Source organism: Nymphalis io, chromosome 13 (genome assembly GCF_905147045.1).
Source record: "Nymphalis io chromosome 13, ilAglIoxx1.1, whole genome shotgun sequence".
NCBI classification, from domain to species: Eukaryota; Metazoa; Arthropoda; class Insecta; order Lepidoptera; family Nymphalidae; genus Nymphalis; species Nymphalis io.
In genome coordinates, this window is record NC_065900.1 from 3,345,594 (window position 1) to 3,361,456 (window position 15,863).

The 15,863-nt window shown below is 30.1% G+C and overlaps 1 protein-coding gene across 1 annotated transcript in view; it reads right to left on the reverse strand.

Moving 5' to 3' along the window:
• LOC126772775 (C3 and PZP-like alpha-2-macroglobulin domain-containing protein 8) overlaps positions 1–15,863 on the reverse strand; it is a 225,646-nt gene that overhangs the window by 103,493 nt on the left and 106,290 nt on the right. Inside the window, exon 3 of the mRNA XM_050493340.1 lies at positions 9,226–9,407. Within this exon, the coding sequence (XP_050349297.1) occupies positions 9,226–9,407 (182 nt within the window). The remainder of the gene's footprint in view (positions 1–9,225; positions 9,408–15,863) is intronic.

Consider the following 15,863-nt stretch of genomic DNA (forward strand, 5'->3'; position numbering starts at 1 on the left):
GGATTGTATTAACTAGCTACGCTCGAGACTTACGCGTGTACGTTGGATATGGTAATATATAGGACACATGTTCAATAAGCCCCTAACATAAAACACAAAGAATTAAAAAGTCGTATGTCCCACTTCCTGTACTTTACGTAGAATCAATCAAATTCCTGCTGTATTAATATTAGTTTTTTATTTTAATTTTGTGAAACACAAAAAAATCGCGATATTTTTATTATTATTTTTTTTTTGCATTTCCTTATATATTTAGTATACATATAATATATAAGTATCAGAACATTTGTCTTATATAATCTGAAATGAATCAAAGATTAACAATATAAGTTAAAAATAATATAAAGTTACAATATCCTACACAAAATTCTAATTTGTATGGTATTAAAATTGTATTTTATAAGTTATTTTTTAAGATCTGCCTTTTGTACATTAACTTTGATTTGGTTGGAATTGCATTAATTAAGTTATCGCTCAAAGCACTATTTTTTTTTAATATAAAGCTGATTTCTCGAGATTTATTCAACTTATCGTGAACTCATAAACAGATTTTAATCATGTATTCATTAATTTTTAGATTTTGCAAATATTGCCCAGCCATACGATTTTTATAGCAGAATAATAAACTTTAGTAGATAAAAAGAAACTACTTAAAATAATTTTATTTAGGGATAGGCATTTTTGTCAGTTTTAGGAAAACATTTAGAATTTTAAAATAAAAAAACACAAATAATTTCTTATTATTATTTCCTATATAAGTATTAATTTTTCAAAGGCATTATGTTTCAAAAAGGTATTTTTTTGAAAGCAAATTTTGATGGTCTTTTTTTTTTCATTACGGCATAACCCTATCAAGTTCTAAAGGTTCGTTTCAAAGAGTAATAAAGTTTGTTAAGCAATATCATTTCAATTTTTGTAAGATAATTTTTATCAGGATTGTTGGCGTTCTATGGGGGCTTCCGTCCAACAGTAAACGGCGATAATCTAAGATTTTTTTTAATTCCAAAAACGCATTAAAATAACGTTTTGATATTATTGCTATTAGTATTTTAATTAGATCTTGCTAATAAAAAAACTAATGCTTTATTTAAAATAATAAATATTTTATACATATACTAAGCTAAATAATTATATGAAGTGCTGGCTCCCAAGTATCTTTTGCGAGATGATTCTTAAAAGGCGCCTTATTTATACTTATAACATTATAGTTATATATATATAACTATTATATATATATATAACTATATATAAACTATACATAACTATATATAACTATATATAATGCTTAAAAACAGAAACATGGTTTCGAGTTCTTTAAAGAACTCGAAAACCATGTTTCTGTTTTTAAGCATTTTCCAAATAATTCAGCGACAGCTGAATATCATATTGCACATACATAGGCAAGGGTCAACAGTGACGAATATTTAAAAAAGCCTCAATAGCGTTTAGTGACCGCCCGGCGAGAAGGAGGTTTGGTCTTTATTCCTTGGACTATTATTATCTTCCTGATACACGCTTTACGCTTTATTGAAGCTGTAACTAGTAATATTAGTAATTTCCTTAAAAAAAATTATAAAATTAACTTTTACAATATTTAATAAATTTACATTAATAGTAATAGTATGTTGTATTTTTTCGTCGAATATTTAAGTCACTTATACCACTATTTAATAATACTTGAAAGCAATTTGTCTCCGCCGCATGTTTTTGACAGAGTTCCGAATCTGCTCGCGGAATAATTAGAAAAGTAACCGTCAATGCTTAAGGTAGATTCAATTAAAAGTTTTACTAATTGAATTGAATTTTCTTGTTGTTGTTCCATAATAATGAGGAAATTAATGCGTTGAATGTACATTTTCCGGGTACTTTTTAATTACATTTCAAATTTTTATTTGTATAAGTTTTGATCAAAATATTATCTTTGTCTATATTTTGAGTATTTGTATTACGAATATCAATAATATTTATGTACATACAATTCTACCACAAAACAGCAGTACTTGGTATTGTTGTGTTCCAGTTTAAAGGGTGAGTGAGCCAGTGTAATTACAGGTACAAGGGAGATAACATCTTAGTTCCCAAGGTTGGTGGCGCATTGGTGATATAAGCGATGGTTAACATTTCTAACAATGCCAATGTCTACGGGCGTTGGTGACCACTTACCATCAGGTGGCCAATATGCTCGTCCGCCTTCCTATTCGATAAAATAAAAATATTATCAAAAAACGAGTGGGCGATAAAAAATGTAACAGACAAAAAATGCATTTTCTTAACATTTGTCAGTCGCTAATCTCCGACTACGGAATTCACGGATTTTCTTGCAGTTTTAAAAGCTAACAGGTACAGGAAAATTATTTTTTTAATATACCGTAATAAAATCGCCTTTCAAGCGAACGAAGTCGCAATTATCGCGAAATAAGCAAATCAGTTGTGTTCGTGGCTGTTTATCTAAATATTAAAGAAGGTTTTTACAAGGTTTCATTTAGCTTCAAATGTTTGTTAGTTTTTTAACTAACCTGTCAAATCTTGCAACCTGAATTAGAACAACTTTCATTTATTTAATGGAGTTTAAATTTCACACTTTGTTTCAGAATTGACAAGGCAATTTTATGGTAAGCATAGCTAACATCCAGGATTTGCACACAAAGAAATTCAACAATCAATAGTATAGACTTTTTTGAGAATATTTTAATTATTAATTTATTTAAACGTTCCTTAAATTATATTATTGCATTAAATTTTTAGTGAAAATTAGCTTAGTAGGAATATAATTAAAGGAACTTCATAATATCAATATCGGAAGAGCAATTGGCGGCAATTTGAAATATTCACATCGATTCACAGTAATAGCACTGTTGGAACACACAATTTCATGCACTTGGATGCAGACGCTCACCACATGTTTCCATTTGAAGATTGCGTTTTTGAATATACTCGGTACAAATAAGACACGAATTTGTATACGAAAGCTTTTTATTGGGGTATTGCTATCAGAAATATTGCATGTAACAAAAGACATTTTGCGTTTCTTTGGATGCATTAATTTTCATATATTCATCATAAAATTAATTCCATATTTATTTTCTAGCACAAATCGCTGACGCTGAAATTTCATATCCTATTTACTTGTCGTCAGTATATTTTAACACGAAGTCACATATTATATAAATATATAATACATATAATTATGAATCTATAAATTCATGCCTCGATCTAATGGATTGATAAAACAGCTTGAAGTAAAAATATTAATAACGTGTTTTAAGTCTTAACTAAATATGATATATTTAGTGCAGAGTTATAATTTGTTTAAAAAAAAATAACGCTATATAAACACTCGCGAAAATATATAGATAATTTACATACATCAAACATACATATATATTCTTATAATACAGAATCAGGTTGATTATCAAATATGGTCATAATAAATAATTAGCCATTTATAAATTTATCTTAAAATACCAATGTATCGTAGACACCAAGCGTTAATAAAAAAAACAAAAGTCTTAAATAAACTATAAATATATAAAATCTGAGCAAAACTATTTTTATAATACAAAGAATCCTTTGTTATACTCTAGCTTCAGTCACAAGCGGTTGGCCAGCGAGAATAAACGAGGTCGGAACCCGTATTTAAAAAGAGAGAAGACTCCCTTGGAAATCTTTTAAAAGGCACCAAATTTCAAATTGGCTGCTTATTATTCTTCGTACGGAGACGGGCGACATGAAATTTCCATGAGTACAAAGCAACGATATACCATATAATATTTTGTTCGAGGAACCTTTTGCATTGGAATCCGAGAAGATTGGCTTTGTTCGGACTCACAAACAACTAGAGTTCATTCAAAGGAATTTTCACAGAACGCTTGGAACCATTGGACTGAGAGAGAAGTTTTCATGTTCCGACTAAAATAATAAAGAAATTATTAAAAGTAGTATATAAAAACGTACGCTGTATGGAACACGCGTTTTATTATTAGCGATTCTTTTGTGTTGAGATAAAATTATTTTCGAGCTATTCAAAGTTTTTGCATTCTGTTCTGTTTTATGTTAGCCGGGTAAATGCTTTGTTCAAGTTATAACTCTACTTCAAAACATATTCAATAAAAAAACATCATGTAGATTGACGAAATGCGTCGGAACAGTACAGTTATTTTTTAATATTTATTCAATTTGGTGATACATATTTCGTTCGTCCTGATTGACAAACGACTTCATAAATAAACGCACAGCCTGTGGTACTGAGTCTTCAAAACTGGAATATGGAGCATAGGTTTATTTTATAATCTATTAAAAATGTCTCAAAATGTCTTCAGAATAGAATCACTTTGTAATTTGGACAATTTAAAAAAATATATTTTCAGAAATAAAAAAATATAAATGCATATAACAAAAAATCAATAAACGGATTAATAACTACTAAATGTATATAATTTAAGCGATTTTATGTAACACTGACCATTTATTTATATAACTCCGGGCTACAACGAGAATTTCTCGATAGAGAGAAAGATACCTAAGAAATTTAATTGTCTGACGCGGGAGTTAAACTTGGGACCTCATGATTTTCAGCCAAAGCTAGGTTCTAGACAAGCCAGTTATAATAACTACTTTTATAAAAAAATTATACCTTGGTTTAAATTACTGGATTTTTTAGGAGATCTCATTTTAATGTAGCTTTCTACAAGTGAAAGAAATTTTAAAAACGGTTTGTAGATTTTGAGTTTTTCCATTACAAACAAACATTCGAAAAAATCAAATATTTTCTTTTTATAATATTAGTATATATCGCAATATATATTCTATCATGAAACTAAGTAGTATGTATTTTCCTCTACTTTAATAAAAAAATTACATCCAATCCGCTAACGATGTAAACAGAATCCATATTTATTCGTTCGTGTCCAATGAACGTGTTCTAACAAGGAGATTTTCCTTTATCAAGATCTAATTTTTCCGTTCCATCTGATGGAAGACGCAGCTGACAACCAGTGCACGGTTCGTTAGATTCGATGCAGAGCAAATCCGATTTCTTCGATGGAATTAGCAATTACTGTGATCATTAGCACCCTGTCATGGGGATTTGAATTTGATGTTTGTAACGATTACATCCTATCTTCCTATTGATTTTTGTTTATTAATTTCAAAATCTTTAATTCATTAGATAGTCAAATTGAAAATTATCATTAAATTTTAAGTATTACTAATAATATGATTATATATGAACAGTGAAAGATACTAAATATATATATAAATAACTGTTTAATTTACAAACAGTACAAACTTATTTAAATATATTAACTTTTTATTATTTTACATTAATCTTATTAGAGATTTATAGTAAAAGTTTATTAATAATTAATAGTTCAACTTCAGAAGCATCTAATTAGTACCGCTTCAATTAACCTGCAATCAGCCCTCGATGAATCGTTAAGACAAAATATTTGCGATACAGCATCGCTTTGAGCTATTAACATTGATTCGAAACGCTCGGCTAAACAAGAATTCTATCCTTTAATCAAAATTGTCGCTCTAACTATGCTAACCACAAACGGTTAATACCATTTGTGTATTAACATGTTACAAAATAGCTTGTTACCTATAATTGTTAATGAAAGCTTAGATACATTTGATATCAATAAATCAAATCAATCTATGAAACATATTTTCATGTAGTTCTATTTGACAAATACCATCATAATTTTACGAAGTATTTTTAATGGTATTACTTAAATATTATGCGTCTTTAAATAATTTGACAATTTTATTTTTAATTTAATTAAAAAATCTCTGGTAATTTCTGACATTGCAAGAACTTGTATGCAGACAGACACAGTGGGTTCCTTAATTTTATATATGGCTTTTGAAATATTAAATTGAAATGTCATTGATATGTAAATGATATATATAAATATAATGAAATGTAAAATATAAAATCAATAAGCATTATATTTCGATATCTAGATGTATTTATATATCTATAGGAATAATTAAATCAAAGATTAAATTAGGCTGACTGGGATAATTGTGGATTATCCCTTAGCGTGAAATTAAAATACGCTTACTTTGTACTAATCAAGAAAACCACGTGTTTAAAAATTAATCTCATAAAAGAGTGGATTTAATATTCGTTAATTTTCAAATAGGATAAATGATTCAGTTTTATTTTATTAACATATATTTTTAATTTAATTCTTAGGAAGTAATAACTACTGATTTTGTTGCCGACTCCTCTCGGTGAAATCTAAATATCGAAGGGAATAATAGAGCTTTACATTAAAATTAACATTTTAAAAAGATGATTCATTAACGCTTGGTTTCTTACTTAAATAAAGCATATTTTGGTTTAATTTGATTTCACTCAAACAAAAATCTTTCTAATAAATTATTAAATAATCGAATAGTTAATAGTTTTTAAATGAAGTCCTACTAAATTTATAGAATTTACAAAATAAACCAGCTTGCACTTTGCAGTAGGAGACAGGACATTATGATAGTATCTCGACTTTGATTAATGGTCTTAAGCAAGATCCTGCCATGTATCAACTGTGTGTTGGAAGAAAAGAAATGGGAATCGAGTTAAAAGGTAAGTCGAGAGCGATAACTTACAACGAGTCACAGTACTTTCTTATTTTATGCCTGTCAAGTAATAAAATAAAAGCACTTAATACGAGTGCGACGCCAAACTAAAATTTAATTGTTGTTGTTACATTATTTAATTTTTTAATACTTAATGGACAACATATAAATAACACAAGATTATTTTTTATTTATCTTTAGTATTATCTTTATCGAATAATTCTTTTCTTGTTTCGGATAGACTATGGTTCTCATCGTCATAGATTGCGCGTAATCACACCGCCAATTAAGCTTGCCAAGGTTTTCGATAAATAGGGTGTTATTGATATTAATTAAATTGGTAGCATTCATTTGTTATTTACAATACAACACATATCGCTAAATTAGGTAATTTAGTGTCGCCATCAGCAGAGTATAATAATAATAATATATATATATATATATATATATATATATATATATATATATATATATATATATATATAACGTATTTATATATCTATATATATAAATTAAGCACGTTAAGCCATTTTTTGCCCTGCGCCTGAACTCTCTCGTCAAAATAGAAAAATGAAGCAGTTAAGTTTTTATCTCACTTTACGGAGATGGTTTTACTTTAGAAATTGAAGAACATGCGAGAACGCCGACTACAAAGGATTTTAAAACTACGAAGCATTAACGGAACCCAAATAAACTTCTAACGTCTTCCTCCATGAATACTGAAATGGCTAAAGTTTTCTAGACAACGAAATGCCTTTATGATTCCCTTAGACGCCGTAAATTGATATTCTGAATATTTCCATTACCACACTGGGTATATCCAGTGACATAAAATAGTTTTGACACATGCCAGTGAAACTTTTTCCATTTAAGTTCATTTTTCCGGTTTCTTTACATTTTACTATTTGTAGATTACATAATATATAAACTTCCGAAGGCATTGACTTGAGAGAAAGATTTTTAGATATTTGAGTTAAAAAACGACCGTAGAATTAGTGGGGTTAATTAATTTATGATAATAACAACTGACGTAATATGCACCAAAAAAAACGTGTATTTTAGGGCCCGTCTATTTACTATACCTGACACGTTTTAAGGTTAACTTTCATTAAACTGAATGATTTTATAATTAATTGGACTGGTTTGACAGCTGGAATCACACGAGAAAACTCTGACTACCAACCACTTGTATTGCTGTATTTTCAAATGAAAAGGGTCACGTGATTGGTCACTTAACGACGGCGTTACAAGCTTGAAGAAGTCAAGATAATACAGATATATCATTATTTAAGGAATTTAGTATAAGGTGGGTCATTTGGACCTAAAAAAAACAAGCCATGATTAATTCTTATGACATGCTTAGATATTGTCACGAATATGAAAGTAAAAAACGATCGCAGAAAGGATATTTAAATTTGTACACGTATTGAATTCAAACATTATTATACCTATTGTATTGTCTTTTACCAATTTAATAAGATAAAATATTTTCTTCTAAGAAAATAATAAATAAATATATGGCTATATTGCAAAATAATTAATAATTGTCAGAACGAAGGTCGTGTGGTACTCAAAACAAACAAATAAACCTTCAACCAATCGTATATATATCCGGGTTCAGTCTAGAAACTTCCCCCTCGATAACTCACAGTACCGTTGGAAACACTTTTACGGAGCGCGCTTCTTGTGAACTTTATAACTCATGCAAAATAATTTCGTTAGAGTTTTCAGATATTTGGTTCAAACAGTTTTATTTACCGAACAAGTTTCGAAGTAGGTGAACTCTTATAGAATACTATTAGGTACATACGTGATATTGAAACTTACACAACAATCTGCATGTATTTAACTAAAAATATTATGAAATATATATTAATTGTCAGTCCAATTTTTAATCTTCATACTATAATCAATTTACCATGTATCAAGATCTTTCCCGGTATCGAAGTATAGTTTTAAATAGGTTAAATATACTAAGATTGCTTTGACAAGAAAAATATCAAAAAAAAAATAATGTATTTCTATCAATATTAACTATTTTTTTGAAAAACTTTTAGGTTTTGAAAGTAGATATATATTTGAAATATAATACTTAAAAATATCTTTAAATAACCTCCTTTACTAGAACTGCCTCTAGTAACAGCCTGTTAATGTCCCACTGCTAGGCTAAAGCCTCCTCTCCCTTTTTAGGAGAAGGTTTGGAGCTTATTCCACCACGCTGCTCCAATGCTGGTTGGTAGAATACACATGTGGCATAATTTCAATGAAATTAGACACATGCAGGTTTCCTCACGATGTTTTCCTTCACCGTCAAGCACGAGATCAATTATAATCACAAATTAAGCACATGAAAATTCAGTGGTGCTTGCCCGGATTTGAACCCACGATTGTCGGTTAAGATTCACGTGATCTAACCACTAGGCCATCTCGGCTGTCTCACCACATACTTATTAATATCATAAATGCCAAAGTCAGTTGGTTTGTTACGTTTTCACGTCTTATAACCGATCATTATAAGATCACAAGAAGATTAAAGGCCTTAGCCCAGCAGTGGGATATTTGCCTTATAATGAGGTAATAATATTAACTTTCATATTTTGCCAAAATTAGCACAGAAATATAAATTGTCAAATAATTTCTTACCTGTAATCATCTGACTGGCAGTGGTCAATAACTTTACGTCATTATTATCATCTTGAGTCTCCAGCCTCACTGTTACGTTCAACGGATCCAATTTGCCATCTTCAGCTCTACCATGAAGTGTGACAAGGATAGCTGTTGTTTTTCCTGGAACAGCAACTTCCGGTGCTACTACTGAGAAGCCTCTGCGAACAAAATTATTTACTTATTCACTGTTTATAACCTAAGCAAATATACTCGTGGTCCAGCTTTGCAATGGACCGTCTGGGTAGATCGACTCAACCATATTTTCTCGCCGAAAAACAGTTATTTATGCTTTCGTTTTCGTATAAATAGTGAGTGAGCTGGGTTCAGAGTACAATGTAAGTGTAAAGAAGGATTAATATTCCTTGAATTGCCAATATTTATTGGCGTGTGTGGCCATATATCATTAGGCTTATTTACTAGTCTGCTTTCTTATATTTAATAAAAGTCTTAAGTAAAATCCAAATTTTTGGCTTGTGGCAATATATTAGGTAAAAAAAAATGGGCTTCAACTATTGATGTGTTTCTTGTTTAATTGATTGATGTGCCTAATCAATAATTTCCATCATCTCTTACAACCTTCGATGTGGAATGATTCTATTCGTCTTATCGCAAACATTCTCTATTTAAAATGATAGTATTATTTTTAAGCGACAGTGTAATTGATAGTTATTAATATACTTTTTTAAGCTATTTCATATATAACGACCTACCTTACGCAAAAATACAAATGAAGCGTTTAACAGAAACCTATCGAATATTATAACAATACATACACAACAAAATGTTTCCGAACGGTAAAATGTTTTATTCAAGAAATACATACACGTTCAATCATAAACGAAATCTAAGAAAAAAGCTAGCAAACATTGAAATAAATAAGAGCACATTTGTTACTAGTAACACACTGCCAACAAAATGACTAACACGAAATATCAAACACACGAATATTGAAAAATCCACTTCAGACAGCTGCAATGCGACAAATCGTATGGACACGTTCAAATTATTGTATTTCCTTCATGTGTACGGAATACGGAATTTTGTTTGACATACCCTCGTGTTCCTTCGTTTAAACATGCAAGTTCCTAAGCGATTGTTTAAAACTGTATCACTTCGATAAAAACAAACAGGATTGATAGAATTGACCTTTGTTATGTTATTTTTGAAGATTTGTTTCTTCCTTATTTAAAACTAAGAATTAAAATAAATTAAGTATAAAAAATAAATTGTGACTCGCGATCTTTTTGCTCAGATATGATTTGTTTTTCAAATTATTGTGCCATTCTAAAAATTTTAAATTTTTATTATAATTATTGTAGTAAATGTTGCAATTTCAACAGTTCTAAGAGAATAGCTCCACTGGTATTATATTATTTTGACAATCAATAATTTTGTCAGTGTAATTAAAAAAAGGTATTTATTATATTTAATTGACATACTTTGTGACGTCATGGCACGTAGTTTATTTCAATTTGTTATACACACCGTATAGTAAACATTTCAAAACGGTAATCGTTTGTGATTTTGAAGTGCTTTTAAAATAATTTCAATTTAGGAATAACGCCCATCCGTCATTTCATTATGTTAGCACTTTATTGATTGTCTGTATTGATCGGTTGGATATAACTTTCATTATGGGACATAATAACTGTCACGATGGGAAGTTAGAAATTTTGGACTAACACCCAACGGATACAGGACATAGAATATCTTTTACTTAAGTTCGTTAAAATATTAAATTTAAATTTCATCAAATAAAAAATTAATAAAAAGTGAATTTTGTGAGATGGTAGTATAATTTTGTTTTAATACATCGGACAATAAATAACGTTACACTGACAACGGTGTCTTATTTCTGACCAGCTTATCATCATCATAATATTCAGCCCACATTAATCCACTGCTGGACAAAGGCCTCCTCAAAGGCGCGCCAGTTCCAGCTTATAATTGACACATTTTATTGCTAAAATTGTTTGTGAAAGAAAAAATGCAGAACCAATATAGGGGCAGCCATACCAACCAACCATACCATACCAAGGTCATCCAACTGGTTTTTAGACTACTTGACATATCTGGGTTTGATAAGGGCACATACGGCCAAAAAATGTGACACGATAGAATATATTATTTACGCGATTTGTAAAGTTTATTTTAAATCAATTTTATATGTCTGTTAATACTTTCTTGCAATAAATCATTTCTTTCTTTATTATCTTTTTCAAGTTTATATGTTTTTTAACTAACCTTGCTAGTACAATAACAAATTACTAAAATAATTAGGTTGACAAACCTTATAAAACGCCAACCCAAAAACATTTTAACTTTGATATAAAAATAAAAAGGGAGAACCAAATAAAATTTCAGGTTTTTTTTTATAATTATAATATGCTGGAATACTATTACTTTATATTATAAAACAAAGTGCCCCCGTCTCGTCTGTCTGTCTGAACGCGATAAACTCAAAAATTACGAACAGATTTTCATAGGTTTTTCATGATGTAATTCATTCATATATTGTGTAAATTGGCTGAAATATGATAGGGATCTTTACTGGCGTGCGCCACGTAAACCAATAGAGTTATATGTATAACATTACGATATAAACGTTTTATAAATCACCTAATTCAACCCGTACGGAACCGGGTCAGCGAATATGTTTAACTTTTAAGCTAATCATAAAGAATGTTTCATTCGAAAATTCACTACAATAAAATAACAAACATTTACTTATTATGTTTTATCAAAATTTCACTTACTACAGTGAATTACTTAAAGGATTGTAGATACGTCAATATACCATGATTGTGACGATATTTAGTTAATAATTTTAAGAAAATGAACTCATTTATATTACATGTATCCACTATGTTGATATAAAAAAAAAGTTTATTCTGTTTCACTGTGGAATCCTAAAAGATCATTCACAAGACAAATAGCTCCATAATGTCTCCATTTGATGAGGGTTGCAAGTTGAACACATTCGTAGGGGATTTATACATATGGTAGAATTTTATCTTCATCTAAACACGTGCTTATCTTTATAAGTTTTTATGTATTTCCTTACTCGAGATAATATCTAAAGTCTTCTGAAAAATTAAAGCAGCTTACGTTGTTTTAAACACTTTACATAAATATTTAATTATCTTCTAGCAAATTCAATTAATATAGCCTGTTTAAATTCTTTAAGCTTAAAACTTTTATAAAAATATTATTTATCTATCTATATTTTAGTTTTTTAAATAAAAACATAATAAAATTTAATGTTAAAGAAGTACGAATGATAATGTAGATAATAAAAATGTATGGAGTTTAGTATTCATTGCTTAATATGTAGGATATATCATTAATTTAGTTTCATTACTATAACTTTGTAATTTAATTGATAATAAAGAGTAACTACAGAGATTGTTAGCGTTTCCTAGAAATTTGTTTCAGACGAATCCACATATAGAACGCGTAATAATTTTAAATTTAAGTTAATCATGTAAAATGATTCAAAAGTATTTTTACTTAAATAAAATATATGTTGAGCTGATTTAATTTTTTATCTTTAATTTCAACGAAGGGAAAAAAAATTGACAGTATGAAGAAAAAATAATGTGATTGTGGATTGTTTTATTTTTAATTTGCACACTTAATACAGTTTTTTATTAGAAATAAAGGATAAGAAAAACTACATACATATAGTGTATTTTTGTCATTGATAAAAATAATAGCTTTGTAATTATTTTACTGACGTCATTTATATGCTACAGGGTACAACAAATCTGTAGGTATTAAACCTACTGTCTTGTTAATTTAATTAGTGTTTATAATTCCTCTCGTTCTGTAGTGAAGGAAAACATAATGAGGACACATTTATACCGTCCGTTTTGTTCATACGTAGTTACGTAGTGTTTTTTTTTTTTTTTATAGAATAGGAAGGCGGACGAGCATATGGGCCACCTGATGGTAAGTGGTCACCAACGCTCTTAGACATTGGCATTGTAAGAAATGTCAACCATCGCTTACATATCCAATGCGCCACCAACCTTGGGAACTAAGATTTTATGTCCCTTGTGCCTGTAATTACACTGGCTCACTCACCCTTCAAACCGGAACACAACAATATCAAGTATTGCTGTTTTGCGGTAGAATATCTGATGAGTGGGTGGTACCTACCCAGACGAGCTTGCACAAAGCTCTACCACCAGTACAGTGTAATTATTGTTGTTTAGTTTTGTAAATTATCATTAATAAATGATAATATACGTGCCACGTATCCACAAGAGAGCATCATGTCGTATGCCGTTACGGCATTAGTCGGTCTTATCCCCAAAATGCACCAATGGATAATCCTTACAATAAAAAAAGACAAAGTATGGCCTGCATCACACAAGTCGAATAAATAGAACTTCAGTGAGCTATCGCAAGCTGTAAGAATGCGTTGAACAATTCACACTAGCGCATTGAACTAGATTGGAAAGAATTCCGGTTTATTGCGGGATTAATCGATGTGATTGATAGAATAGCCACATTCATTCCAAACCACTTCGGTACATTCGCAAAATAAAGTATTTTACAACTCCCAGATGAATCCATTTTCTCGAAACAAAAAGCGTTTCCATTCATTGAATAAATAATCACACAGAATCAATTAAGAGAGATATCGTTGAGAACGTTATATAATTACGAGAATCGGTAGTGTTCTAAATGTATGTTAATTACACCCTAAGGCTTTACCAGCGCTGATTGTTTTTTTTTATAGTATAGGTAGGCGGACGAGCATATGGGTCACCTGATTATAAATGGTCACCAACGCCCATATCCAAACATTGCCATTGTAAGAAATGTTAATCATCGTTTACATCGCCAATGTACCTCCAGCCTTGGGGATTATGTCCCTTGTGCCTGTAATTACACTTGCTCACCCACCCTTCAAACCGGAACACAACAATATCAAGTACTGCTGTTTTGCGGTAGAATGTCTGATGAGTGGGTGGTACCTACCCAGACGAGCTTGCACAAAGCTCTACCACCAGTAATTGGTCAGTTTTGACTGCTTTATTACATGTATATATAATCTGTTTTGTATTTGAATTATTTACGTTTAGCATAATAAATGTTTAAACGAAATGTATTTGCGCTCACACTTGTGCTAATCTTTCTTTAGATTGGATGCATAGACGAATATGTAGATAGAATATTATCGTTAATTTTTCAAAATAAATTGTATGTACATAAACATTATTGATATTCGTAGTACCTACTCAGCTTGCACAAAGCCCTACCACTAGTAAAAGATGTTTGTATTTCATTTTGTAGACCAAATCAATGTGTTAGAAATCATTTCGATGGCAGCAAAGTAGATACGGACATCTGCATTTTTGTGAAAATGCTTTTACGAAAATAAGCTTATATTAACCTTATCTACAAGTCTGTATTAAAGTTTTTTTTTAATTTTTCTAATTAATTACAATTATCTGGTACGTAAATGAATACATCTACACTCGAATTTTAAAAAACGCCGCAGTAGAAACGGACATTTGAATTTGTCCGCCTTTACTTTGGAGTATCCACAGATGATTGAACTGCAAGCAAAGACATCAGCTAGAAAATTATGGCAGATAAACAAGAGTAGACTACAGTAGATACAAACAATGTAACAAAATTTAAAATATTTTATTTTTCTGGAAATAAATATCGTCATTTGTTTGATGTTGAGTGAACTAGTTTTTACTAGAGTTGAAATTAAGAACATAGAAATTGATAATTATATTGACTTTTGCAATGAAAATATAAAAGTGCCTGACTTATTCATACGACACATATCTAATACACAAAATATCAAGTATACTGTCTCAATTAGTTCGTCACTCACCACAATCATGCAACAATGCGCTCCCCAAGAGCTTAAGTATATCCATTAGTGGAGTAGTTGCAAAAACGCGAAACGCTTTGGATTTGCGAAGCTTGAAGATACATATCCTTATTGTCTATCTTACTTATCAATTAGGCGGAAATCTTTTTTTCGTTTTGTATTTAGCAATATTTAATTTAATAAGAATGTTTTTAATTTACTTAGTGGTAGGGAAGGTACCATCAAGTTATTACATATTCGCTACTCCAGCAATACTACAAACACACGGGATATAACATCGTATTACACAAAGCTAGTGGCGCATTAGCAATGTAAGGAACTGTTAATATAACCAGCCACTCATCAGATACTGGTGGTGCTTTGTGCAAGCTCTTCTGTATAGGTACCACCCATTCATCAGATATTCTTCTGCAAAACAGCAGTACTTGGTATGATTGTGTTCCGGTTTGAAGAGTGAGTGAGCCAGTGTAATTATAGGCACAAGGGACATAACATCTTAGTTTCCAAGGTTGGTGGCGCATTGGCTATGTAAACGTTGGTTAACATTTCTTACAATGCCAATGTCTATGGGAGTTGGTGACCACTTACCGTCAGGTGGCCAATATGCTCTTCCGCCAACCTATACTATAAAAAATATGTTAGAAATATATTGTTTCAGTCATACTTAAAGGTAGTATATATATATATATATATATATATATATATAAGATGAATCTAAGGTAAGCCTATATATATATATATATAGGCTTACCTT